At 44.0% G+C, this 26,578-nt stretch overlaps 4 protein-coding genes and 1 long non-coding RNA gene across 7 annotated transcripts in view; 3 read left to right on the top strand and 2 right to left on the bottom strand.

Annotated features, from left to right (window-relative positions):
• The window catches only part of LOC120455062, a 217,383-nt gene that overhangs the window by 124,223 nt on the left and 66,582 nt on the right, over window positions 1-26,578 (bottom strand). The window lies entirely within an intron of this gene.
• On the top strand, window positions 12,090-15,980 carry LOC120455048 (uncharacterized protein CG3556). 3 transcript variants are annotated; one of them, XM_039640900.2, is made up of 6 exons: window positions 12,090-12,350; window positions 13,151-14,526; window positions 14,745-14,940; window positions 15,002-15,079; window positions 15,150-15,232; window positions 15,398-15,980. In XM_039640900.2, exons 2-6 carry the CDS (start codon window positions 13,164-13,166, stop codon window positions 15,457-15,459), a joined length of 1,782 nt encoding a protein of 593 aa, XP_039496834.1. In that variant the 5' UTR covers window positions 12,090-12,350; window positions 13,151-13,163; the 3' UTR covers window positions 15,460-15,980. The 3 variants fall into 3 exon arrangements, with proteins under 3 accessions (XP_039496834.1, XP_039496833.1, XP_039496835.1); XM_039640899.2 differs by having other exon boundaries at window positions 12,090-12,418; XM_039640901.2 differs by having other exon boundaries at window positions 12,103-12,120.
• Window positions 17,830-22,257, bottom strand: LOC120455046 (AP-3 complex subunit beta-2). The gene is made up of 4 exons (XM_039640894.2): window positions 21,306-22,257; window positions 20,417-21,245; window positions 19,146-20,357; window positions 17,830-19,093 (listed from the first exon to the last, which is right to left on the bottom strand). Exons 1-4 carry the CDS (start codon window positions 21,945-21,947, stop codon window positions 18,306-18,308), a joined length of 3,471 nt encoding a protein of 1,156 aa, XP_039496828.1. The 5' UTR covers window positions 21,948-22,257; the 3' UTR covers window positions 17,830-18,305.
• On the top strand, window positions 22,567-23,909 carry LOC120455058 (transmembrane emp24 domain-containing protein 2). Its single transcript, XM_039640912.1, has 3 exons — window positions 22,567-22,804; window positions 22,876-23,210; window positions 23,609-23,909. The coding sequence occupies exons 1-3, from the start codon at window positions 22,663-22,665 to the stop codon at window positions 23,756-23,758; spliced, it is 627 nt and encodes a 208-aa protein (XP_039496846.1). The 5' UTR covers window positions 22,567-22,662; the 3' UTR covers window positions 23,759-23,909.
• LOC120455050 lies at window positions 24,527-26,554 on the top strand. The gene is made up of 4 exons (XM_039640903.2): window positions 24,527-24,863; window positions 24,933-25,077; window positions 25,297-26,291; window positions 26,346-26,554. Exons 1-4 carry the CDS (start codon window positions 24,624-24,626, stop codon window positions 26,514-26,516), a joined length of 1,551 nt encoding a protein of 516 aa, XP_039496837.1. The 5' UTR covers window positions 24,527-24,623; the 3' UTR covers window positions 26,517-26,554.

Raw genomic sequence — 26,578 nt, 5'->3', positions numbered from 1 at the left:
GCATTCGCAGAGGTGTGAAGGAAGTGGATAATATGGCTCTTTGTGTACTTCAGAGCAACTCAAAGCAAATAAGTAAGTGGCCAAGTGGCTATAAAACTATTCTCCAGCTGAATTCGGCAGTACAGGTGAAAAAATACGAGCAATAAACGGCGTGAAAGGACTATTCTATACACTAGTCACTTTGGAATAATATCTACAGATTTATTACTCATTACTAAAGTAATAAAATGGAGTTAAACTGAGGGTAAGAAAGCGTACAAGCGGGTTCGTTATTTTCACATCAAATGGCATCAAACGCATCTTCATCTTATGCCGCTTGAGCACGTCTGCGTCTGCTATCGCAGCCTTGTGATGTTGCAACCCCAACGCCCCCAATTTGCAATCATCAAAAACATATGGATGCTAGATATGTACAAAAGAAGTGGCATGCAGCTGGAAAAAGGTATTTTGTCATTTCTCAAGGATATTTCACCATTTCTTCTTCTTTAGCTGCTCCAAACGAGCGATTTTAATTAACTGCTAGTTGCTCTCTCCCTCTATCCCTGTCTCCTTTCTCTTTCTCTTGCTGTGGGCCCAAGATAAAAGAATCGTAGAAATGGGAGTTACGAAAAATCACCAGCAAAGCGTTTTTTCCCCATTTCTTTTTCTTCTTTTTTAATATTTTTGCTTTTCTTTCTCCCTTTTTTTTAGGGGGGGGAGGCATTTGTCAAAGCTTCATGGATGGAAAAAAAAAGAGGGTGACGAAATGAGGGGCGACGGAGATTGGGGTCCCTTTGTTTGGTGTTTGCTGAAAAGATTGTTTTGTTGTAATGCCGCCATTTTGAAACTGAGTGGAGCTCCAGAAGGAGGCAAGCATAAAACAAAAAACAAAAAAAACATTGCAAAATGGTTGCCAAATGAGGCAAAAAAATGGGGTGCCCAGCGGTACCGATATAATTACGCATTGGGTTTAACCAGCTAATAGCTATAATGAATTTCCTCTTCTTAAATGTTAAAAACATATGCTTACATTTTAAAATAAAAATAAGAATGTATTTAAACCGTACTATAATGTTCATATTCGAGTTTAAATTGGCAGAAAGTTCTGTAAGTTAAATGAGAATTCTTCTACAGGAGTAGACCTTAAAAATCTCTACTATCTAGCCCGCTGGTCAAAACATCAGCTAAATGCCATTTCATCCCATTCCAATCGGGTTCCAGAGGTTCCAGTGGTGCTGCAATCCTGAGAATTTGCTGCCCTGAAAAAGAGCCAAGTTGATTACCATTTCCATGGACATCTGACGAACCCTCTTGCCACCATATTGCCATGACACTCACCCCGATACCCACTCTATATAATACATATTCGTATATATGTATGTATATATCTCTATGTCTGCAAGTCTGTAGCAAAGTGTGTGTCCCCTGGCGTATTTATGTGTATTTTTGCTGGAGAGGCGTTCTAATTAGAGAGCAAAAATTCACGCAGATTGACGCAAGCACCACTCAGCCCACACAAAGTGGTCCGGGAAACGGGGATTTTGATGGGTTTCCAGGGGGTTCCGGGGGCCAGAGACACCCTCGCCTCGCACAATAGGAATGCGGGGTGCAAATTCTTCAATTTAATAACTCACATCCGGAGGCGGTGATGAAAATGTTGATGATGATGAACAACTCCGCCTCGACAAGCAACTGAATGTGTTTCGTAGGCATGTATGTATATACATCCTCGCAGATACTATGTATGGGATGAACAATAAGATGTTGGGACAACAGCCATTGAAGGACTCCAAAGCGCCTGACGAATGGTTGACACGAACGCAAACACGGACACGGATGAGGATGCGAATGCGGATGTGGATGTGGATGTGGACAGGGCCAAGGACTGCCTTTGGCACCCATCAATAGGCCGAATCAAGGGCATATAAATTCCGTTCTATACCATTCATTAGAAATAGTACACCCTTCGTGACTCATAATAAATGGCCTACATAATACGAATTTTTTCATGTTAACTAAAATTATCAAAATATTCGATTCAAAAGAGTAATGTGAATTTTTAAGATCCATATTAACAACCTTATATGTAGTGATCCCATTTTAAGCACAAGGCATTTTAGAAACCTATCCAATCTATAGGTTCGTTTAATAAGTCCAAATTTGCCACTTGAAATAAACCCTTTTCTCACTGTATCACTTGGTTATATTAAATAAAAGTCAAGTACCGGGTATCACAAAGTCGGAAACTTGATGAGTTTTGTTTGTTTTCCCTTTTTCCCGCTGGTGTTGTTGGCGGTGGTTGTTTGCACAACAGCAAAAAGAGGGTGGTTCCAAGGACGTGGACTGGGTGGTTGGGTGGCTCAATGGGTGGGTTGGCCATAACGGAAATGAGACGTTTCATTTACATTCACACAAAGAGCTGATTTGGGCTCGAAAATTGGGATATACTTTGAGCTTGAAAGTGGGATTTTGTGGGAAGGTATGAAGGGTATGGGTTTGTCGGGTTTGAGTAAATTTCGAATTTGGGATTGGGGATGGCGGATTGCGGATGGCGGAACTGAAGTTAAACTGAGAACAGAGAAGCATGCAAGTGACAGTTGGGTAATTTCCAAAAAGAGAAAGAGGGTGGGCCAACGGCAGCAGCAGATAACAAGTCGAGTGGTGACTGTACCTGTTCCGTACAGTCCGCACTCTCGGCTCATGCATATTGAATGCTTATTCCGCCGGACAGGAAGCGGACCAACATTTCGACGGAAAGGGCGAAACTACGGCGGAGCATTTGTATTTCCGGTGCTTAAGACAAATTATAAAAGAGACGCCATCAATATTAGATGCCACTTCCTGGCTGAACTCGCTGCCAACTCCAACTGGCTTTCTGACAGGATGCGATGTCCTTGGGTTTGGGTCGGTTTTGTGCCCCAAGTGGGAGTTAAAAAGGTGGCAAAGCATTCTTTACACATCTCATAATCAGCACGACATGCACTTATTACAGATTGGATGGGACTTTTGCAGATATTATTATATTATAATTCTGTTCTTACTATTTAGCGAATGTAGCAATAGAAGTTCACAATGATGACCCAATGATTTGTATACAAATCGGGTACAGCAACTGAAAATCAGTTCATGGGAAATAATCAATGGGAAATGCATATGAAATATGGCTGAATGGATCGATATCTGCGATATAATTGGTGCTCGAGCTGGATTACGTTTTGCGTCCGGTCATCGCAGGATTTCTGCATCCTCTCCGCCTTCCACGGCCACAAGTTCGCTCCCCTTATCCAACTGCATCCAAATCTCCGGGCTTGTTTGCCGAATGAAAACGGAAAACCACTGCCGAACGTCTCGAATGTCTCCAGTTTGCCTCTAATGAGCTGCCCATTGTCCGTTTGTGGGGCCAAAAGGGGAGTAGTGCAAAAGGGGCGTGGCTGGTTTAGGAGCAAGGACCTCAATCGAGACGGGGACAAACTATTTGCAACTTTAGCCAGCGCCCAATTAGTGACGCTCAAATAGCAGGAACTGCAGCAGAAACAAGAGCACACTGCGAAAAATATTTAAAATACTACATTTTGAACTCCCATTGTGACAATTAAAGCATTTAATTATGCATATAACTAAACATCAACTGGAAATGGGATGTTATGCGGAAAAACAGTTCACTCAACAATGAAAAAGTTCACTCTGGTCGTTCTTTGCAGTGCCTGTCCACAGAATGTTGCTGTTTGGCTATTGAGCAGGATGTCCTTATCCGGACCCTCCTCCACCCACTCATCCTTTGCCGTTGGAGATTTTTGCGCCGCAGCACTTAGAAAATTGCGCCATAATCAACCGCAGTTGTTGGCCTAAACCGGGAGAGAATCGACAGTCCGATGAGTACGAGCCTAAAGTCAACAATAAGCCAAGTCCCGGACCATGAGACCTGGTCTTGATCCAGGGCTCGCTGGACCCAGGACAACAAAAGCCAGTGCCTGTTGGCTTCAGCATCAGCTTCAGCTTTAGCTTCAGATTCACCATGGGCTGCGGGCCTGCAAAAGTGCTGACTGTGACAGCTTACTTTATTGGCAAAATCAAATCAACATGGCATTTGCATGCACTGCCAAAGATACAGGACCTCCAGGAGGCGCAGAGGGCTGGAGCTGGAGAAAACTGGGTGGGTGGAGTAGATATCACCCAGCCAATCTGCAAATATGATGAAATGCCGGGCTGTTGGAATCCGAATCGGAATCATGGGCGGTGGCGAAGGGAAATGGGGGCACTCTGCTGCTCGTCGTCTGCGCTAAATGCAAGTCAAACACAAGTCAAGAAGGGACTGCCAAGGGGTCTGCCAAGGGGTTCCATAAAAGGGGGTCTTGAAATGCACAGTGGAATGGAGAGGTAAACTTTCATCGATTAAAATGCCATTATATGCCAAATTAAAAGTCTTTGCTTTCATTAATAAAAACGCCAGCGTATAGCTTTGTAAAACAAATTGATAATACCCAGATTTCGGCATTGATTCTCATCGAAAAAATGCTTTGGAGAAGCTTTGCTTTTTTCACTTGGTGCTAAAACATGTCATATTAAGTGCTAACATTTTTATATTACTTCAAAAGCTATCAGATGAAAACACTGTGTTTCCCGTTGATGGAATTGCAAGGGATGTTTGGTTGTTTGGATGATGGGATGCTCTGATGGCCTCGTCTAGGTATTGAAGCTTGTAAAAATTGCATGGCGCTGCATTGCCGCTCAAGTACGAGTGGCGTAGTGACGAGCGTTGAGTGCTGCCCCACCAACCTACCCCCTCCCCTCCTCTACTTAACACCCACCCCTTGGAATGGCAGCCATCTTAACCAGGAGTCACTCTCTACATGCATTCAAGTGGGCCTCTTTTGCGCCATTCCCCATTCGCAGGCCCCTTTTCAAACCCCCTCTCCATACACCACCCCCTTCAGCCGTCTTTCGCCCCTCAATAAGCCACATTTTACCCCCTTTTTTGTACCCTACTTAGACCCCCCGCCACCCCTACCTACTCACCTCTGTCAACAAATCGCATTCATGACATTTTCTTGCATTGACTGGGCCGCCAGTTGCGATTTCTTGTGGGGCGGGGTTGGAATAAAGGGGGCCAAATGGGGGCGTGGGTTGTCGGCTGTTTTATTTATTTGTTGTCGTCATCATTAGTTGTTGTTGTTGTTGTTGTTGTTGTTGTTGCTGTTTTTGCTGCTTCTGCTGGAACCGCCATTTGCCTTTTTAGCCAGCTTCCAAGGGTTGCTGGCTGCTTGTAATGAGTCAAATTGTGGAGCGTTGTGGGGTTTTGTAGGGGGTTTTTTGTGGCATTATTTAGGGGTACGAGCACCAGATGCAGGCAGGTATTCAGATGGAGTTGACTTGGCTCGGCTTTAGCTTTGCCGCACTTGACGCGTTTTATAATTTCCGCAAATACAAACGGCTTAATTTGCGCATATTTCCGTTTGGATTTGCACGACTCGAGTGCCGATGGCCGTTATTATTATTTTCATTCTTTTTTTCTCTTCTCTTTTTATTTATTTGTAAGCAAAGTAAAGGGCAGTATTTGCAGAATAGGTATTTTATTAAAACTGGAGAAGAAAGTGTTTGGATAGCAAATTTAATTTGATGTATATGTTTATTTACAAGAACCCAGTTTCCTGATGCATTTTACTTAAAACTATTGCAATAGAACCGAAAAAGGGGAAAACTGAGAGCTTAAGATTGAATTCCGTGTGATATTAAGCTGGTGCTAAAATCTTTTTTCGAGTGCAGCATCATGACCCAACGAACGACTAACTCGACCATGTTTTGGTGACATTCTTCTACATGTGGATGCTCTGTGACAAAAAGCTTTTCAACGTCGTTAGGTTAATAACTGTCAAGTTGATGTACGTCTATGAAGGGGCGAGCTATGCTCTAGGGGGCGTGGCCTGCCCACATAGTCACTTTTTTCGTTATCTGTTTTTGCACATATTCTTCTGCTGCTTCTTTCCGCACTTTGCAGTCAAGCCACATAATTACAGCAACAAGAGGACCACCCACATGTGTAAGTGGGTGAAAATGGGAGAGGGGCTGGTTAGAGGGGCTGAGTGCAAGGGGACGGGGCCAGGAGTTCTCCATTCAAAGGACATGTGCCAATATGACGAAATGCACAGAAAAGAAGGGAAACGCTGAAGGAGAGACAACATATTATATATGGTATATTATCACTTACGCTTATCACAGTACGTTTTCCAATACCCTCGGAAATTAAATCAAATCATATCAAATCTTATTTGATACGGCACATCACAAAATATACCTAATTAAAACTGATTATATATACATAGATTATAGTAAGATTACACTTTAATATCATTTCTGTATCTCATCAAAATTATATTTCCAAATCAAGCCATATTTTCCATAATTTGTCTTAAAAATAATGTTTTTGTAAGGTAAAAATCGATCTGTACTGCGACTCGGAATAGAAAGGCAAGAAATTGAGGACGCTGTAGAAAGACTGAGAGTGCGGTTGAGTCCCTGGAAATGTATGAGTGCCATTGATGTTTGTTGGGTGGAATTGGATGGAATGGGTGTTTGTAGCCCCCCCCCCCGTATCCCCTTTGGCAACCCTCGACCTCGTCGGTCTCATTTGCTCGAGTGGCAGCCAAAACAAAAGATTTCTACTTGCTGCACCTTATCATCTCGACATTCTTTTTTCTTTTGTTTTTTGCCCAGCCCCGGTCCCGAATGACATTTTGCACTTTATTAAAACCATATCAACGAAGCAGAAAAGTCAAATGCAATGCTGATTATCATTGCGGTGGGCGGTAGTCGGTGGGTGGTAAGTAGTGGGCGGATTTGGCCACATTTGGCCATGCGGTTGACAAGCTGTGGAAATTGGCGCTTGATGGCGTCCTTAACGGAAACTGTTTAATACCCAAAAGGGGTTTTTGCCAAGGGACTAAGAGGCAAAGAGGTTGAGAAACACGAGCAAATTGTAATTCCGAATCTGCAACAAAAAGCAATTGAAAAGCGTCGAGAGAAATGACAAAAATTTAACTCAGTTGGGATGAAAATGACTGAACAGTAAAGTAGATTATCAAAAATTAAAGTTTTGAGCAACAAGTATTGTTTAAGTGAATTCAATGGTTATAGAGGACAGAATTTAAATATGTGGGTAAAGTAAAGTATGTATTTAAACACTTTAAAAAAATACCAAATTCTAGGAATAAAAAACTCATTCTTTAAAGATTTCCCTTCAGAACCGAAGTTCCTGCTTAATCGAAACTTCTCCCGCTGTTAGGTATATTAAAAAAATGCTATCTTCAACCGAAATAGCAAACAAAAAAAAAAGCGGCGAACAAACAAAAAATGGAGCAGGCAAAGGTAAAGGCAAACAAAAATAGATAGAAAGCACAATATGTGGGTGGGTGGCTGGGCTGGTGGGCGATTTACTAGCTGTCGCTGGGGAGGACAACTGCCATCTGAAAGGACAAGCTGGACTGCAAGGACATTCAGCCAGCCAGCCAGGCATCCATTGCCACCAACACCACAAGATACAGCTGGCGTACATAAGACCCATGCTATGTGCTAGGCCCCCAAAAAAGAATATAGAAAATTCCAAAAGAAATATATATTTCACTAGGGGAGCAGACAGGTGAGCACAACAACACCTGAAAGATCCCAACGTCGACGTAGAGGGAGTGGATGGTGGGGCAGGACGATGTGGAAGGACGCCAGATGACAGGACAACGAAAAAAGAGCGACTTACCGTCGGGGCTCAAAATGCACAGACAGAAAAATGTGGAAATTTGAAAGTAATCGTGTTATTTAACTAAAAATTGAATAGTTAAAAAATCCTGTACAGTTTTTTCCGAATGCATCTATTCGTTTTTGAAGCGAGAATAATGGGTTTTGGCCCGATTTTTTAAGATCTGAAAATAATCCCAGCGAAATTCGCACTAGATTTTCAAAGGTGTCAAACTTCCTGGCGACCTCCATGGCCATGGCCAAAAAAAATTGGGCCCCATGGAGCGCGGATTGCACAAGCGGAATGGCAAAGGGATCTGAATCTGGGATGGGAACGGAAGGCGGGAGGCGAAAGGCGGACTGGAAAGGGGTGGTCCACCCCAGACACAGGGCGTGTATATAAGTACAGCGTTTACAGCCCTATGTGTGCAGAGGGTTGCTATATACATAAACCTATACACACACACGTATATAGGCGTATGTATATACAAGGGAGGTTTCCGTTTCGAAAAAGCGAGGCAAAGTAAAGCGCTATAAGAGCAAATATGGCTGCCAACACCCGAATTCGACACGTAAAGTGACGCGTTAGCTGCGTTGCTATGACAACCCAAAAGGCCTCCTGGCTTTCCCCGGAAAACCAGCTCCACCCACCCAAATGAAAACGCTGGAATACCGGACGAAAACGAAAAAAAAGAACAGATCCCAAGATATACAAAGAGCAGAGAAAATGGCATGACTTTTTCAGGGTTTTCTTTTATTTTTATTTTTTTTTTTTTTGGGGGGGGGTTTCCCTTTGAACTGCACGGCACGTAAATAAAGTTGATGCGGCGGTCTATATTGGTGGGTCATCGGATTTCGTTTAATGAGATTTTCCATACACGTCGCCGCCAGTCAGGTGAAAAAGAAGAAGAAATATGGCGAAGATGGAGATGGAGATTGAGATTGAAAAGGGTCCCCGAATTGGAAAAGTTCACCATGGTGACGCGCATTTCCCGGGGGAAAAGCGCTGCGCTGCTTTCGAATTCTCTGGGGAAATTCACATGGAGTGCGAACAATTGAAAGCACATACCACAATTCGTCGGTCAGCCAAATAAGAGCATTTACCGTCTTAATTAGATGGATTTGAATGCATTTCACCCTCGACTTCATTGATGTAAATAATGCATGTTTTTGACAAACGTGAATGAAAAATGAAATATTATAGGCATCCATAAATGATAACGTTGTTCGATTATAAATATATTGTATGTATTTATGTATTTATTTATTTATTATGTATTTATTGTCATTTCATTTTCGTTAAGGGGTACCGTCATCAAAATTTGCGAAAAATTACCAAAAATTAGAATTAGAAGTTAGGGCCACAGTCCGATTTAATTACGAACTCAACGAGGTATGACATTCCATATTTGGACCAATATTTCGAATGCTGTGATCAAAATACTGATAATTATTTACGCAAAAAAACAGAAAATCGATTTTCGCCAAAATTTCAATATTACGATTGGTATTTTCGGTATAACTTGACTAAAAATGGTCAGAAAGTTAAAAGAATTATATTTTCGTAAATAATTACCAATACTAACCAACCAAATCACTTTTTGACCAACTCTGTTAAAATAGTTTTTGGACAAATTTTCGCATTTTTGTAAATCAAAAAGTGCAAAAAATTTGAAAAAAATACAATTTTTTTTGAAAACACAGTTCGATAGGAAATTTTATTACGAATTCAACGAGGTATGACATTCCACTATTGGACAACTATTTCAACTGCTATGAAAAAAAAACGGATTATTTTTTATCAATAATTTGAAAAAAAAAAAAATGGTTGTAAAAAATCGGATATTTTCAATAGGCGTTTTCGCCATATTTCTAGTTTTTTCTGCTTTTTCTTATGAGAAACCCATGTAATTAAATTAAATTTTTTGTTTGATTAAAAAATTAATTTGTTTTATGTTAAAACATATAACGACCATGGCAATCATAAAATAAACGAAAAAACCAAAATAACCGAATTCTACCGTACCAAAATTAGAGCTACTAAAAGCTAAATTAGTTGTTAAATCAATACATGTTCCTTTTCGTTTCCCTTTAAATGTAATATGCTGATAAGCAACCACCTCAAAATGGCATCCCTCGTGGAAAACGTTATGTTAATTTAAATTTCCCCGTGCTACCTTCACTTTTGACACGGTTTTCGTTTTTTTGTATATTCCTGGCTCCCTCGAGCGGGAATTAACCCAAATTGCTGATATGTTCGTGGTACATGAAATACAAACTACGAAATACCAAATACAAAACACAAAAGACTGCGCAGGGTGCAATCCATTCAAATCAAGCGAATCGAGCGAATTTAACAAAATCCGAACGCAGTTCGTTGCACTCCGAGGATTTTTATTTTCCTTTATTTTTGTTGTCGGTTACCCATCTCGTGTGTTTTTTTTTATCGGCGCTCATCTGTCTGTCTAAACTGAAAATTTCCAGCTCGCCCCCTGAAAAACAATTGTTTCGATTGCGCAAAACGTGAATTCCGTTGGGATAATAGCTCAAGGCTGTATGCCTCTATTGTGTTGCCCAGAGGAATCTCAACTCGGGACATGAATAAACATTTTGTCGGCTAAGCAAACAAAGTAATTGGGTTGCCAAATATTGCGCAGGGATCTCCGATCTTCCTTCACTTCATCCTCGACCTCGAACTCCACATATATTTCGTTTTTCGTTGGAGATCAAGATCTGAAGACTTTGATAAAGCGAACCGAGTCGAAGGTGCATCCTCTCTTTTGAGTCGGCGGAAACAGACAATTGTCCTGGCTCAAAGAGAAGTAAAGGGGATTCGATTCTCCTCATTTACTAAGTAGAGATCTAGGAACCTAAGCCGAAAAGTTAAGTAGCTGCGATTGCCGCTTTTAGATAGATCGATCTACGAATGCCAAGATACGAAAGAGTTGTTTGGGGATTACTTTCAATAACCCTCAGATCTCCTAACTCAGAACTTACATCTCAGATCTGTTAAATTGTGCGTGGGCTAATATGGAGTCCAAAATCAAGGTGTTGCGCCAGCTGTCGCACATTCAGAAAGTCGCCGACCCAGAGGATCCGGCTTCTTTTTCATTTATCGGTATGAGGGTTCCAGTGCCGTCCGAGAAGTTTGACAAAAGCTCTGGGACCGACGCTTTGAAGTGACCGACAATGCCGGTACACCGGGCGAAAAATTTAAATTAAAAATGTGAACTATTTACACATAGTTCAGAATATAACTTTAATAAATATTGTTGCTGTTTAAAAAGCTGTTTCAAACTATACTCGTATGTAAAGATTACATTCGTTACCTCACCGTTTTTTTTTTTGCGCCTGATACCTCCTTTAATATTGAGTACTTCCTGTAGCTGAGCTGTAATATCCTTTGGCTCCTTTGAAAGTGAATCATCCGGAGCTGTACAAAATTAGCTCACTTCAAAGTTCGAAGATTTCCTCTTGGGCGTGTGTGTGATTCGGCAGGACTCTTGAGGCTCAAAATGCCGGCAAAGGGGGACGCCTGTCATAACTGCACAATGGGACGAGGGGCGCGAATCGCAGGACTCACAGGGCTCGCTCGCAGACTTCCTTTCTTTGTTTGAATCGCTCTGAAGCGGATTCCCCATATAGATTTCATTCCGCTCAACAGAGGTAACCGATACGGATGCTTGTTCTTTTAATTGCTCGGGCGAAAACGATAGGCAATCATCATCATTCACTGAATCAGAATCTGCATTTGAATCTGGACCGGGATCGGGAATGTGAAATCAGGAACCAAGAATCAGGATGCGGGGCAGCGGCGTCCATTTGGCGTCGCCTGTTGGCGGTCGGCGGCATTTTGATTGTCGGCTTTTGCGGCCGGCACAAAGTATATCGAATTACATATCCAGCTAGTCCATTTAACTGACTGAATGACTAAAGAACTGATGGACGGAGTGTCACTTTCATTCCGAAATCGCGAAATAAAGAAGAGGGAAATATCTTCACTAGTTGCATTATGTTTAAAGAAACAAAGAAGACTTATTAAAAATCGCAAAACATAACTACAGTTTATTATATAAGAAATCTGATAATTACCCAACAATATTTATGTATAATTGGGTATATTTAGTTTTTTCTATAATTTTCAGAACAGTTTGCGCCAAAATTCAAACGATTTCTTGAACAACGACCCTGTCTTACCCCACATAACCGCTAACAGCGCCATCTGACGGAGCATAGCACAAGCTGCGTCTCAGCCAAGTTGCAAAACCAATTTGTTGTAGACCGCCACCCAGTGCTGTAACGCTTGGTCTATCGCTAATCGATTTCTTATCGCCCATTTCAAACAATTAGTTGTAAGCTTTTGTCCTTTTTTAGAGAATTCAAGCTTTAGAAAACCTGGCAGCCCTGCAAGGAACGGTCTGAGAACATTGAAAATCAAAAAATCGCAGGAAACGCGAACTTTAACACCGAAAGCAAATAGAAGAAAATAAAAAGTACATTTTCTCGAAGTGAAAGAAAAACGGGCGAAAAAGGATAGAAATCCTAGACTTTCAAGTGTGTCAAAATCGAACAAAGGCGAGAAGTCGGATTACGGATTACATAGAAGTTTACATACATTTGTATACGTGTATATAGATTGCATATAGGTTGATAACGGGACTTCATTTGCTTTTTATCCTTGGCGGCTCGGCCTTTGTTGTTATTGTATTATTATGTAAGCCTTTTGGAGTGTGTTGTGCTGTTGTAGTTGTCTGAACTCTTTATTGTCAAAGGCAATTGAACGTTCGCAGCTGCCGCACACCACGCCCCCTTTCGCCCAAGCCACCCACCCACCCACTCATCGCCCACTTTCCATCCCCCACAAGCACACAGAAACGCACACAAACACACACAAACACGCACGCACAAATACAAGCGCATACGGAGGACACGAAAGACCTTTGTCTAAGTTGTCAAGTTGTTGCTGTTGCACTTATTTGATGTGATGACTAAGTGCTCTTTTTTTCGTTTATTTCTTGTGTTTTTTTGTTTTAAATAGACGTTGGGCGATATCGATCGCCAGGTTTGCCAATTATCGATAAGTCGCATGACGTGTGTCCTGCGAAATTCAGTTCAAGGCAACGCCTCGAGTCCTGCGTCTCTGCTTTGTGCTCATCCTTCGCTACCCATCCTTAATTTTCCCTCCCCCTCTTTGCTTAATAACAACATCTATTCTGACATCAAACTATAATTGAATTTGCGAAACCGATATCTTGGGCACGCTAAGTCGATTATTTCGATAGTAGGAACTACTGTTCCAGATCGAAATTTAAAAACTAAACCCCTTTTTGGACACCTTAATTATAAAAGTATCACCTTAAGTATATTGAATAATAATACTTCTTTGTCCTTCCTTGGAAACCGAAACAAATCCGTTTTAAAGCTGTATCTTTTTCTTTACTTTTAGAATTCTCTCCAGGATGTTGTCGCTGTCGTCGCCGGCGTGTCTGTTGCTCCTCGTCCTTTTCTTCTTTGCAAGTGGCTCGGCAACAGTGGTTTCCTTGGCGGAGAATGTAACTCTGGCGGCGTTACCTTCCTCCTCGCCAATTTCCGTGAGCCTTAGCACGACCTCCTCGGTGGTGGCGCCCATTTCCACCGAATTGGAGAATCAAACAGTCAGCAGCAGCAACCTGAATACAAACAACGAAGCCAGCGATGAGCAAACTGGCAATACCAACAGCAACACGAGCAGTCACAGCAGAAACTTCGGCGGTTTGCCCAACAGCAACATTAGCAATGCCAACAGCAACTCCAGTTCAGTTTTCCCTTTGAGTACAACGACAGCGGCCATTTCTGGTATAGATCCGCAGGAGTCGCTCATCCTGGCCACTCCCACCGCTCTGAATGGCAGCGGCACACCCCCCGAGCATCAGACAATTGGTCAGGCACCGCCCACAAAGGGGGAACAGGAGGCGATCCTGCGAGCTTTGGATTGGCTGAAGGAGAAGAGGGCTTCGGACTACGGCTGGGGCAACGATACTCATGTGGTTATCCTGGCCAAGGAACTTTCCGGCGGCCGAGATCCCAACGATAATGTAGATGGCCATGTTCAGGTCATCCAAGAGCTGGAGGATACGCTATCCGTGAAGGAAATGGAGATCGAGATACTGGCCATGCTGGATCGCCATCATACACTCCCAAAGCCCCTGGATCTCGACAAGCTGGCCAGATACGTTCTGGCCTTGGGTTCCCTGTGCAAGGACCCCAAGCACTTCCATGGCCACGACCTGGTGGCCACACTGCAGCATCATGAACCGGCCCAGGATATTGAGTTCGCACTGACCACTCTGTCGGCCTGCAGTTCGGCGGCCCATGTAAGAAAACGCCAGATCCGGCGGCTTCTGGACATTGCCAGCGGAGTGACGGACCAGAGCGTTGATGCCATTGCCATGGTGATCCTAGCCTTGCGATGCATCGTCACCGATCATCGCCATCGGCATTTGCAACACTTTGTCCGACGACCGGCGCGGGGACTGGCCAGTCTGCAGGATCAGCGCGGCAGTTTCGGATCGCTAAGGAGTACGGCTCTCGCCATGCAGGCTCTACAGGATTTGGAGTATGATCCAGCTGGACACTGGAACCGCACAGCCGCCTCGCGCTACATCCTGAGTCGCCAGCGGGCGGATGGTGGATGGAGCGAGGAACCGCTGCAGGATGGCCAGGAACCCGACATCGGTGTGGGCCTCACCGCGGACATCATCCTCGCTTTGGGCTGGAAGGGTTTGGGCGCAGTGAGGGCACTGCAGTGCGACCATGTGATACGCGAGAGTAGTGATCCTACGGGTGAGTACGGTCTCTGGGTTCCCCAAATATCAATAGATATTCAAAAAGCAACCAATTGGTAAGGCAAAAGTTGTAACATAATTGCTCTGAGAATGAGAATCCCCGACTGGTTGAATTATAGTAATGTGTGACAGAAGTAGAGTTTTGGGTCACCATTTTAACTTATCTACTACAAGTATAAGATTACCTTCCACTGGACTATCTATTTTCCCGCACAGAGAACGGCGAGCCCAAGTTGGCGGTGCCATTCGGACTTAGTTCCTCTGCAGAAGAGTCGGATGCCAAGAACATCTCCTACACGTACACACTCTGGGTGGGATCCAATGTGACCGAGGCCTTCTCCCTGTCACTCGTCTCCCCCAAGAACACCAGCTTCTTTAAGGCCATGACCCAAGCGGCCGAAATGGATCCCAGGTACATCAGCAACTTAATCATTATTACTGCATTACTATAATCTATAACTACCATCTTCCAGATTTATTTTCGAGGCGCGTGAATGGCCCAATGGTCACTATGTGCACACCCTGTATGGCAAAAAGGAGGAGCCTCGAGGGTGAGTCTTGCCCAGACCCATACTATACATATTTAAACGTTAATACCGTGATTACAATCGGATTATTTAGGTATCACTACTGGCTGCTTTATCGATTGCCAGAGTTGCCCGATCCCAATAATACGCCCGGGAATCAGCTTATTGCGCCTGTTGGTAAGCTTAAATTCGATGTGGGATTATAGGGAGAAATCTCTGACACAAATGAATATCTATGCCATGAAGCTGTTCAAAACTCGTGTTAATTAGATATTCAGGAATAGAGTCAGAAAGGTTTCACTGTATAAGAGCTGGCGGTAATTTCGATGCGAACTATTGCAGGTGTGGACGAGCTAATGGTCGAGGATGGGGAGCACTATCTTTACTGGTACAAGAAGCTCTAAGCACGCGGCCTTAGACGGAGCTGCAGTTTAACCCACTAAGCAAAGTCGATAAACACCCGGTGCTATTGGACTATATTTAATATATATATGGCCATAGTCACGTCTCACACACACACAACACACACGCAACAAGCAAAAAGGCACTTACACTCGCACGGGAATAGCTGTATGCTTCACAGTACAGCTATTCCTGCGTAAGTGCATATATAACTGCATAACAATGGCGTAATCAAAAAGAAAAAACCAAAAAAAAAAAAAAAAAAGCAGAAAAAAACACCCAAAACAATGCACAGAAAATCACAAGAAAGTGAGTTAAAGATCGGTGAAAGGAGGTAAACTGTGGAAGCCCAGATTTCTAACGGATAACTAGGATATAACACCGTAATAGTTAATTGCTCTAGACCTCACAACTGATCTCGATTCGGAGCACCTCAGGCTAATACTTATGCATAACGATAACGATAAAAACGATAAAAAACGATAACAAACAAAAAGAATGAGAGAGTGATAAAAAACAAAAACTTAACGACTTAAATGCACTAACAACAGGCATCGAACGGTTAGCCGTTGACTAACGGTAGCAATCCGTCCGTTTTAGGCCCTCTCAATGCTTCGCTTCGCAGCTATCGATGCTTATCGATTATACAGTCTCGATAATCGAGGCATAATCGGAAAAATCGTTTGTGCGATAAGCGATAACTATTTGGTTGCCCATTTAAGACACCCAAAGAAGAAGAAAAAAAACCAAACCAATGCTTTATATGTTATTGAAGTTGGAGAGTAGGGAAGGAGAGATTTGAAGGATCCGGATCTGATGAATCTGAAGGTAGACAAAACGGAAGAGAGGTGGAAAATGAGGCCATCGAGCTAGTCCAAGCGAAGCATGTTATACCAAACACCGTACGTAACAATAAGTGATTGAAAATCATCCTTAGACATACACACATACTGCATAAATCGATATATACATCTTGCATATACATTTAAAAGAAAAAACCAAAAGCAAACCAAAAAAAAAAATGGAAAAAACTAGTTTTATATGAAGTTAAGCGAACAAAGGCCGTGGCATATTATATAACGTGTATACAGAATAGCGAAAAAGAGAAAAGAACGATACTACCCCAGGACACTATATACAAACGCTCTACTATATGCCTGTCAAGAACTACTCACTTCCCATTATTACATACATATACCCATGCCATATTACCCAAAATTACATTAATACATACATACATACTATTCGTACATGCTATCTATTCCCCTAATCATTATATAGCATCCCCAAAAAACCAATATTTCTTCACTTATCACTCGGAACTTTCAAGCCGTTGATCTTAAAAGCCTAGCCTAACCGAAAACTACAACTACTAAAACTACTACTTGAGATCTTTAAGTGCAGCAGCGAATCCAAAACTAAACTAAACATTACTAACCTAGCGATCTAACTAACTCGTTTATATTGATAAGCATGAAATTGAGCTTTTTAATTGTGCAGAACCCAAATTAGAACACAAGAAAATACAGCTACAAATACACCGACACCGATACCAACACACCTAGAACACAGATGGATTTGGAGAAAGTAGCGTAGGATTTGAGGAATGTGTTATGTATGTCAGTATGTCCCCTTCTATGATATATATACATATGTGCAGAAGTCTATTCGTCAACTTTTTAAAATTCGATTAGTTTTGAAAAGTTCTTTTGCATTTCAAAAGTTACCATTGCTGACTTCTTATATTCTGTTTGGTGAGTGGAGAAAGTAACAAGAACAAGCGTGAATAAACAACAAAATAAATGAAAACTTGTGGAAAAAGCATTTTTACTGGATATTCAAGTTTAACCACTTAATTGGGTTATCCAAAACAGGTAAGCCGTTCACAATTTAAAAGTAAGCTTTTATTTCAGCTTTTCAATGCGGAGATTCAGCTTTTCTCTTTCAGGCAGATTAACAGTTTGGCTTTTTATCATAATACGTTTCATTTGTTCACTTTACTTTGCCAGAATTTGCGCTGTTTATTGTATGAATATAACATATAATATATAGATTCGATATTCGTTTGTCTTTGCTACGATTTGAAGAAGGCCGCATAGAGCACGAAGGCAACAGATTTACAACATCAAACACTTTACAAATACGTTTCGATTACTCATACACACATTACACACACGCCTAGCTAAGTAGGATGGATTGGAGGATAGGATTTGGATCGGCAACGATTCGAGTTCCATCAATTAATCAATTATAAGACCTCATTTCTTTATCCGGAATTTGTGGTTGCAGTTTGTATATAGGAATATTAAAAGCGTTAGGATCATGATTCATATGATTTTCGATTTGGATATGAAAGCTACACTAATCGCATGTTGTGTTCATCCATTCGTAAAAGGAAATGGTGACTTATTTATGCAAAATATCTCAGTATATACGAAAGTGTATAACAATAAATATAGTTTCGTAGCATATACATAATGGTTTGCTTCACTTTTCATTCATTATAATTTTTTAACAATTTAAGGAATAGGTTTAAATACGGCTGCAATTGCAATCCCAAATGAATTTAAATTAACTTCGGATTTCAATACCATCATCCGTTACACTGCACAATTAATCTCTCGAAAATGGAATTTAAAACCTGTAATCTCAACTAATATTATAAACATTTCAAAGCTTATGCTCTCCCCGCCCTTTTACAAGTGTGTAGCTAAATATGAATGCTATGTTTACGTAGTGAGGCGGCATTGCCTTGTTCTCAGTTGAGTAGCCCTGCTCCAGGGGGATTACCCTTCTCAATTTTGTTCGCTGTGGAGTCGCTGTCTCGCTCACTTTCGTGTCCCATCGCTTACATGGCAAAACTGAGCTGCAGAGCATTGCGCAACTCGTTGAGCACCATGGATCCAATGACCATTTTCTCGCAGTTTACCAGCAGTGTGAGGGCATCCTCCGTTTTCCAATGGAGAGTGAGCAGCACGAGGCTTTTGGAGCTCAAGGTTTGACCGGCGAAACAGTGTAGCTGGCCGCTGGAAGAGCTGTGCGTATGCGCCACATTGATCGACTCGAAAACCTTTTGCCGCAACGCGGCCACATCGATTAGATCCTGCCTCAGACCACGCAACTCGCACTGGTGCTCGTTCATACCACGGAGCTTTGCCCGCTCCTCGCGATGACAGCTCTCGCCGATCTGGACGGATCTCACCAGCTCGCCCACCGGCGGCTTCAATTGCAATCGTGAACTGCCCGCACTTGAGAGAAGCTCCAGGTCAACAGCATGCGTCGAATCATTGAAATCCACGCCCAGCACCGCACTGGCTGTTTGTTGAGGCTGGATAACAGTAATTGGCGCAAACTCATTCAATTGCATGCCCGCCGGCAGAGTTTTTTGGCCCAGGCGAATGGCCGTAATCTCTTTCTCGCCACGATTCTGGAACTGCAGCTCAATGGAGCACATGCTCGAGGAGTAGAGATGCGGGGAGCGGGTGAAACGGTAGGCCAAATGCAGCCCACGTCCACTGACCTTGTTAAGCAGCTCCTTGTGCTTGAACTCGATGTGCGAGGGACCCACCAACTCCACCCGATTACGAGCGTGCTGCGGCTGCAGTGGCGCCGCCTGTCCAGCCATCATTGGGGTGCCTATTGAAGAATTATTATAGAAAGAGCTTTGTTTGGGGATGCAACTGATTACCGGGCGTTAGGAATCCTCCCAGTGAGGGCGTCATCACAGGACCAATGGGCGGAATATCATCCAGATCGAGAAGCAGATCCAGATTGCTTTTGGAGGGTGTTTGCTCCGGCTGTTTTGCCTGCTCCTCTTTCAATTTCTCCGGCTTTGTTTCCGTTTCGTTCTTTTTCACTTCATTCTCGCTACCGGAAGCGCTGTCATTACTACTACTACTGCCACTGTACGCCGATGAATCCTCGCTGTCCGAGGTTCCCGATGAGCCTGCCGTATTGTTATTATTGTTTGTAGTTGCTTTGACCGGCGAAGAAGTAGTGGCTAGCTCATTGCTTGCAGCATCGACAAGCCGCTCCTTCATCGAGGAAACCTTTGGGTGCTGCTGCTGCTTTTGCTCCTCTTCGTCATCGCTGCTCCCGCTGCCATCGCTATCAGATTCACTGTCGCTGGTGCCACTGCCACTGCTGCTCCCTGATTCCGAGTACGCGGAAGACTTGTCGTCCGACTCAGAGAGGAAGCCCTTCTCGCCACCAGCACCCTTTTCCTTACCGCCTTCCCGGCCAGATGTATCCTTGGAATGTCCTGAAGGCGAATCCTCGCCCGGCAGCTTGTCCTGCATAAATCCAGCTATGTTGCGTACCGATGAGTCCGGTGGAATCACCGGAAAGGCGGGCAGTTCCTTGTAGCCAGCCGCTGGCATGTTCAGGTAGTGGGACAACGATCCCAACTGGAAGGTGTTGCCATCCCGGTATTTACTCTCCGGCACCGGAGCCGGTTTGCTGGCGAGGAATACTTGGCGGGCATGCTGACTGAGCACCGAGCTCGTTCCGCTTGCCGGAAAGATGATTTGACGCAGAAAACGGGCGCGATCACGGACATCGTAGTTGGGATCATAGCGGGCCAGCGTAAAGACGTACTGACACAGCAACGACGTCTGCTCCGGATTGGTCAAATAGAGCTTGACGCCTAGGTTGAGGACCTGCAGCTTCACCACATCCTGCTCATCGACAAACGACTTGGCCATCTTGCGCAGCACATCCGGGGCAATCAGCGGCACCTTCTCGTTGTATTCGCCTATAAGCCAGATGATGGCTGCCCTAGCTGCCGGCACATTAATATAGTCGATCAGTTTGGCCATCTGGGTAATAATCTCAAAGTGCTCGGCGGCTTTCGTTTGCAGGAGACGCTTGATCACCACCACGCTCTCGGCCACCACGTGCTCTGAACGGAATAAATATTAAAAATTGATATAGAAACTGCTAAAGGAAAGCTAAACGCACCGTCATGGTTGGACAGCAAATGCACGAGACCACTCAAACAGGTCTCGGTAACCTCCTTAATGCTGGATGCACATCGGCCAATGGCCTGAATCGTGGCCGCCACAAACGAACGATCGCTGCTGGAGATGTAGGTTTGAAATTCGCGCAGGATAAGCGAAATGCTGCCCGCCGAAGCCAGATTGGTCAGAATATCCAGCTTGAGGAGCTTTATGTGTGTGGGATCGCTGGTGCGCACAAAGAACGATTTGAGATGCGGCTCAAAGATCGCCTTTCGCTTGGTGGACATCGAGGCAATGCAATTGAGCACTACGCTCTGAACTTCCTTATGCGATCGAAGCAATCGTATTAGTGCCTTGGCAATCAGTTGCACTTCATTCTTGGGAGCCACATGATGATACAGCTGCGCCACTGCCATCACCACGGAGGCATTTCGCGATTGTAGCAGTGGTTTCGTTTGCCTCAACAGCAGGCGATGGTCCACATCGATGTGGTAGCTGTTGCTCGGTGAGCTGGGTGTCCTACTGCCATTTCTGCCGCCATTGTTGTTGTTGTTGGTGCGTGGGTTGTTTTTTTCGCCATCGCTACTGCCATCATCGCTGTGGGAAGACGACTGCGAGGATTCGTCGTAGAAGCGTTCATTAACAGGCGTTTCGCCCAGGCCATCGTTGACCAGATCCTCCTCATCCGCATTGGGATCAACGAACTGAGTTCGCGCGTAGCGGGTCAACATATTAATGATGATCACCTGACCCCATTCGTCCACATCCAGGAGGAAATTGCACAGCTTGCGGTAGTTCTTGTGAATCAAGTCTACACGTTCCGGACAAACCTACGAATAAAGACCCTTGCTATACAGACGGGAAATGGTTTATTTTAGCTGGAGACCCACCTCGTCAAAGGCCATCACCGCCGATCCCACCACTAGAGTAGTGCGATCCGATAAAAGCTTCTCAATGACCATGACCAGTTCATCCTTTTGATCCGGATCCAGGGAATACAACTTGGGGATTGCATGGGCCGCTGTTTTCCGCACATACGGACTCAAGTCCGCGGCACTATCCCGGATGGCCAGCATTACGATGGGCACAATCATGCTCACCCTTATGGAGGATAACACTCGCAGAGCGGAGGCGCGAATAAGTTGATTGGGGTCCTTGAGGGCCCTCTGAAACGTGGAAATGGATAGCAGGGCCAAGTCCTGCTGCTCCTCGGCGTATCTCACCAAATAGACGTAGACCAACTTCTTGACCTCGATGTTCTTGGACACCACATTCTTGACGACAGCCGGGAACAGATCACTGGCATCCCGTCCGCGGGCAATCATCCCAATGATGCGCTTCATGGCTTCCAGCTTAAGGCCATCCTTGTTGCTGTCCAGCATTTGCTTTAGATCATCGTGCTTGCGTCCGTCGGATTGGAAGAAAGCTGCTCCGCTGGCAGGATCCGCTCCGAATTCGACGTCCAATCCCATTTGGGGCCGCTCCACATATGTGGACATGGCGAAGGGATTGCTGGCCGAGTTCTGCTGCATTCTTGCAAAGATTTCCCTAGACTCGGATGACCACTTGACCTTTTACTTTCCGTTCTGATGATTTTTTCTTTTTTTTTTTCTTATTGTGTGGGAGTTGGCAGTTTTCCCTTTCTGTTTCTTGCAAAAGCGTCCACTGTGAAACCTTCGTTCTGGATGTCGGATCCTCAAGACGAACTGGTGGTCAGCCGCTCGTCCTGCCACGCAGCTTGCGAATTTTTCAAGGGATACTATTATTTATGCCGAAATTCTGGCCAATTTTTGCATTTTTTTAGCTTTCTGTTTTCTAATGGTGGGCAACTATCGATAGTCGCTGCAAGACGATCACTAAATACCAAAAAGCGCAACGCACGAAAATACTAAAACACTTCAACAATAATGGAAGATACCAAGGGTTTTACAGATAGGTTCGCACGTAAATGATGAAATGTATCGCTTACGAAAGCAAATACTTTAAACGAAATAACCGCGACAATTACTTTATTTTTAAAGTTTTCATTTTAGGTAATTTTAAAACGATATAAACATTTGGTATCGTTAGTCTGTATATTTAAGCACCTATCGGTGGCTATCGTTATTCGAAACTATCGAGAACTGATGTTCTTCGATATCCTCTATTTGTCCAAACCTATCGGAGTCTATCGAATCGACTACAACTACGTGGCTGCAGTACGTTTAATAGCGATTAAAAACCAGGCCAAAAGTACCCAGAAAAACAATGGAATCGACGCTTGCCAAGGTACTGCTCCTTGTGGCCAGTCTTCTGATCCTGTGCCGCTCCAGCTACGCCTTCATCGTCAGCGTGGACGCCCACAATGAGGAGTGCTTCTTCGAGAACGTCGAAGGCGGCACAAAGTTTGGTACGTGAGAGATATGGATTTGCAGTCTTTGGCAAAGGCTTTAAACTGATAAAGTGGTGGTGACTTTGCAGGCGTCACCTTCGAAGTGATTGACGGTGGCTTCCTAGACGTGGACATCAAGATCAGCGGCCCGGAGAACCATGTGATGCACGAGAGCGAAAAGGAGTCCTCCGGCAAGTACACCTTTGTAGCCCCCGCCAAGGGAACCTACACCGTGTGCTTCAACAACGAGCGCAGCAGCATGACCCCCAAACTAGTCATGTTCTCCATCGACTTGGGAGAGGCCCCGCAACGTGCACCCGGAGCACCCGGCGAGGAGGAGGTGGGCCACACCAAGCTGGAGGACATGATCCGGGAGCTCTCCGGCACGCTGACTAGTGTCAAGCACGAACAGGAGTACATGCATGTGAGTGAAGAGGGGAAGTGCTGCCGCCAGCTGCCACATAATCAGGATTGGGCGATGAGGAACCATTTCTTGGAAGGCTTAGCCGTCTTAAATGTAGCCAAAAGCATTTGGGGTAAATGGAGTACTGGGGCAATCGAGTCAACAACTGCCACATATCGTGGAAGCCTCCAGCATTGCTTGTACAGATCCACGTCGTAAGATTCAAGAGCGAACTTGGTGACTTGTTCTAGCTGCCACATAAACAATACCTAGTGGATACGTATGTGCATATAAAGCAGAAGAGATTACTATCCACTTTGGATAAAGCTAAGAATATTTCCAGGCATTATTTCTATTTATTAACTGCTAAGTGTCTTGTGCCATCCACGACTAATCCCCCAATTTATTCACTCCCTTAGGTGCGTGACAAGATCCATCGCTCGGTGAACGAGAACACCAACTCGCGGGTGGTGCTGTGGTCCACCTTCGAAGCCCTGGTGCTGGTCCTGATGACAGTGGGCCAGGTGTACTACCTGAAGCGCTTCTTCGAGGTCAAGCGCGTCGTGTAATCCCGACCGGAAAACCAGGATTGGAAGTAGCAAAGGAAGGCGACACACAAAACTCTGGGGGAAATGTGTGCGCAATGCGTTGCAGTCTCAGATTTAATTTAAATGATTAACAACCTTTTGTAATTAAAATAAAATACCTTGTAAAAAGTAACTAGTGCTTGAAAGTATGTCTATCATGAATCTGTTTCGAGAATTATTAACACAGATTTATCGCTATATTAGAGAAATGTTTGAGCAAAATTAATATTTTTTCCAAATTACCAAATATCTCTTAATGGAAACAGAACAGCAAATATTTTCGGACACACATTCAATGGAGCAACGTTTAAATTAAATTAATAAAAACCATTGGTTTTATAATAAATGTAGAGTGACAAATTCTAGCTCAAAGAAGCTGGGTCCGCAAAAATCAAATTTTTGAAATTTGAAAGGTGGAATCGTTTGACCATGTTTGACCACCAATTACTTTTTTTTGACCACGTCCAGTTTTGAAGATATGGAATTTCGAAAATTTTCGAACTTCAAAAAGTTCGTTTGACCACGTTTGACCACCCTTTAGAATTTTGAAAAAACTTTTAGTTTAGAAAATATAAACACTTAAGCAATTAAGCATTTTTAATACCTCAAAACTAACTATTTTCAAAAAAAATCGTTTTTACCCTTAAAAAAAAATATTTTCAAACAAAATTCTTTGAGCTTGAAATTCTAAAATATTTTCCACGTTTAATGAATATACATTTATTTTGTAAGGCTTTTGAGTAGCGTTGAATTATGCGTAGTCCAGTGGAAATAAGTCATAATAATAATATCGGACGTCAGTTTGCAGCACTGACGGTTCATTTCACATGTACATGTATTCTTATCAATGTCGAGCTTTGCGATCCGGGGAACTCTACTAAGATCCCTTGTGCATCTGTTCTCTATGAGTCCCATAATGGGTTCTGTGTGCGGGATATCTTCCGCCGTATGGCCTGCCAATTGTACGAATCTCCCGGAAAGTGTTTTCGGTCATCAGATGCTGCAACAATGCCGGCAAATGGAAAAACCCAACGTTCCGGTGGATCTGAATCATTTTAAATCTGTATCAGAGAAGTTTCCCGCCAAGGTATACTCATTGGAATTGAATTCGAATTTGTAATGTCTATAGACAAGGATTCAATCCCCCCCACATTAGTTTGGCATCGATACCTGCCGGGTGAAAGCGCAACCGGTGGATCGAAGTGATCACATACGAAAGCAAATCGCATCCGCCTATCCGGTGATTCACGAACGGACCCTCCTACTCTACATCAGTTTCCTGGAGCACAAGCTCAAGTTCGGTTGGTACAGCCAGAAACCTTCAGTTTTTTTGGGGGCTCTCATGATTCAGGAGAAGCTTAAGAGTGTGGTCATATTTTGTCAGCTTATCAAAAGGGGGGATATTGTATAAAGGCTTTGTTTTAAATTTTCCTCTATTAAGTTTTCAACTGTTAGAAGTTGTGTTTATAAAACTTTGTGTATTACCAAGCTTTAAACCGAAGGAAATCATGGTTTTACAGGCAGCGAGCAGGAAAAGCTAATCTACAAGGACATGACTCTAGTTGACTTTCTGCAGCGCCTTCTGGTGAAGAGATGTGTGTGGTTCTTCGGCAGTGGCGACTACTACCGTACCATGGGTGGCAAAATTGGACTTGAGGGCTTCGAGGCGGTGGGCACTTTCAGCGAAAAGGATCCCCTCACTCTGAACTCGGTGCTCAGCTACGACGAGATCAAGCTGGCCGCCCTGCTCTACGTGTCCTGCCACTCGGAGTTCATCAATGATGGGAGGAGATCGAATGCTGGTGAGGTGACCCAGAATAAGGACACAATCGAACGGGAGGGCGTGATCATTGGATTGATTGGAGCTCGTTTCGAGCGCCCCTATGTGATGGAATACCAGGATATCATGATAACCGAAACCCAAAACACTCAGGCCAAAGGTTATGGGTTGGCCAGCATGTCCAGTGAGACTGCCGCACCTGCATCAGATTTTCGTAGAATCTGGCGAGAGTTCTACGAGGAACCCAGGGACTTCATTTACGGAGACACTCCTCATGATGATAAGCGTTTCGAAGAGGTTACCGAGGGCATTTTCGATCACCAGGTCATGCGCAAGCGATATGCCATCAGTTTCGATACCCTGCTTTTGGAGGCACAGGATAGAGCATCCAAGGCTGGCAAGCCCGCCTATATCCATGTGGTGGGCATCGGACTGGGCGTTTGGAAGGCAGCTGGTCAGCAGGAGCGCACCTTCTTCGAAGCGTTTGAGGGACGATTGCGAGCACTTGGAGAACGCCTCAGCAACATTGGAGTGATACACTTCTCCTGGTTTCATTTACCGAGGGTGGGAAGCTTGTACGACGGAGCCACCTTTCCCGTGGACAAACATCCGCAAGGTGGCATTCGCATCCGGAATTCGGCCAGAAACCCGGGAGACAAACTAACGAAGGACATGCTGCCCGTGGTGACCTACGCCTGGGATGGAAATGCCCTGCCTGGCAACGAATTTTGGGCGGTAAGTAAGTGACTTTGCTAATGCTTACGCTATTTATTGGTGATTTGCCTACAGGATAACCTAGTTGGCACTGGGGATCCAGCAGCCGCGTGCTCCACTCTGATCTCTGAGCTGCAAAATCCCCACATTAATGTGGAGTACATGAATGGAGCCAATCTGCACATTGCATCCGTGGAACACGGCTTGCTCCATGTGGGTGATTACGCCAGGCGACAGATTGTCTAAAAACTGTGAATGTTTCCTACTACATAATCTCAAAAATATATATAAATATATATATATATCTG

The sequence above is a fragment of the Drosophila santomea genome, chromosome X (genome assembly GCF_016746245.2).
Source record: "Drosophila santomea strain STO CAGO 1482 chromosome X, Prin_Dsan_1.1, whole genome shotgun sequence".
In the NCBI taxonomy this organism is placed as follows: domain Eukaryota; kingdom Metazoa; phylum Arthropoda; class Insecta; order Diptera; family Drosophilidae; genus Drosophila; species Drosophila santomea.
This window is presented reverse-complemented; position numbering and strand designations above follow the sequence as displayed.

Bases quoted from the DNA above. Each gene is read 5' to 3' on its own strand.
- LOC120455048 (XM_039640900.2), top strand. From the start codon at position 13,164: ATGTTGTCGCTGTCGTCGCCGGCGTGTCTGTTGCTCCTCGTCCTTTTC. The intron at 14,941-15,001 runs GTACATCAGCAA...ACCATCTTCCAG, and splicing joins GCGGCCGAAATGGATCCCAG to ATTTATTTTCGAGGCGCGTG. The intron at 15,080-15,149 runs GTGAGTCTTGCC...CGGATTATTTAG, and splicing joins AAAAAGGAGGAGCCTCGAGG to GTATCACTACTGGCTGCTTT.
- LOC120455050 (XM_039640903.2), top strand. From the start codon at position 24,624: ATGTCGAGCTTTGCGATCCGGGGAACTCTACTAAGATCCCTTGTGCAT. The intron at 24,864-24,932 runs GTATACTCATTG...CCCCCACATTAG, and splicing joins CAGAGAAGTTTCCCGCCAAG to TTTGGCATCGATACCTGCCG. The intron at 25,078-25,296 runs GTTGGTACAGCC...ATGGTTTTACAG, and splicing joins GGAGCACAAGCTCAAGTTCG to GCAGCGAGCAGGAAAAGCTA.
- LOC120455058 (XM_039640912.1), top strand. From the start codon at position 22,663: ATGGAATCGACGCTTGCCAAGGTACTGCTCCTTGTGGCCAGTCTTCTG. The intron at 22,805-22,875 runs GTACGTGAGAGA...GTGACTTTGCAG, and splicing joins CGAAGGCGGCACAAAGTTTG to GCGTCACCTTCGAAGTGATT. The intron at 23,211-23,608 runs GTGAGTGAAGAG...TCACTCCCTTAG, and splicing joins ACGAACAGGAGTACATGCAT to GTGCGTGACAAGATCCATCG.
- LOC120455046 (XM_039640894.2), bottom strand. From the start codon at position 21,947: ATGCAGCAGAACTCGGCCAGCAATCCCTTCGCCATGTCCACATATGTG. The intron at 21,246-21,305 runs GTGGGTCTCCAG...CTTTATTCGTAG, and splicing joins CGGTGATGGCCTTTGACGAG to GTTTGTCCGGAACGTGTAGA. The intron at 19,094-19,145 runs GTAATCAGTTGC...ATTCTTCAATAG, and splicing joins GGGAGGATTCCTAACGCCCG to GCACCCCAATGATGGCTGGA.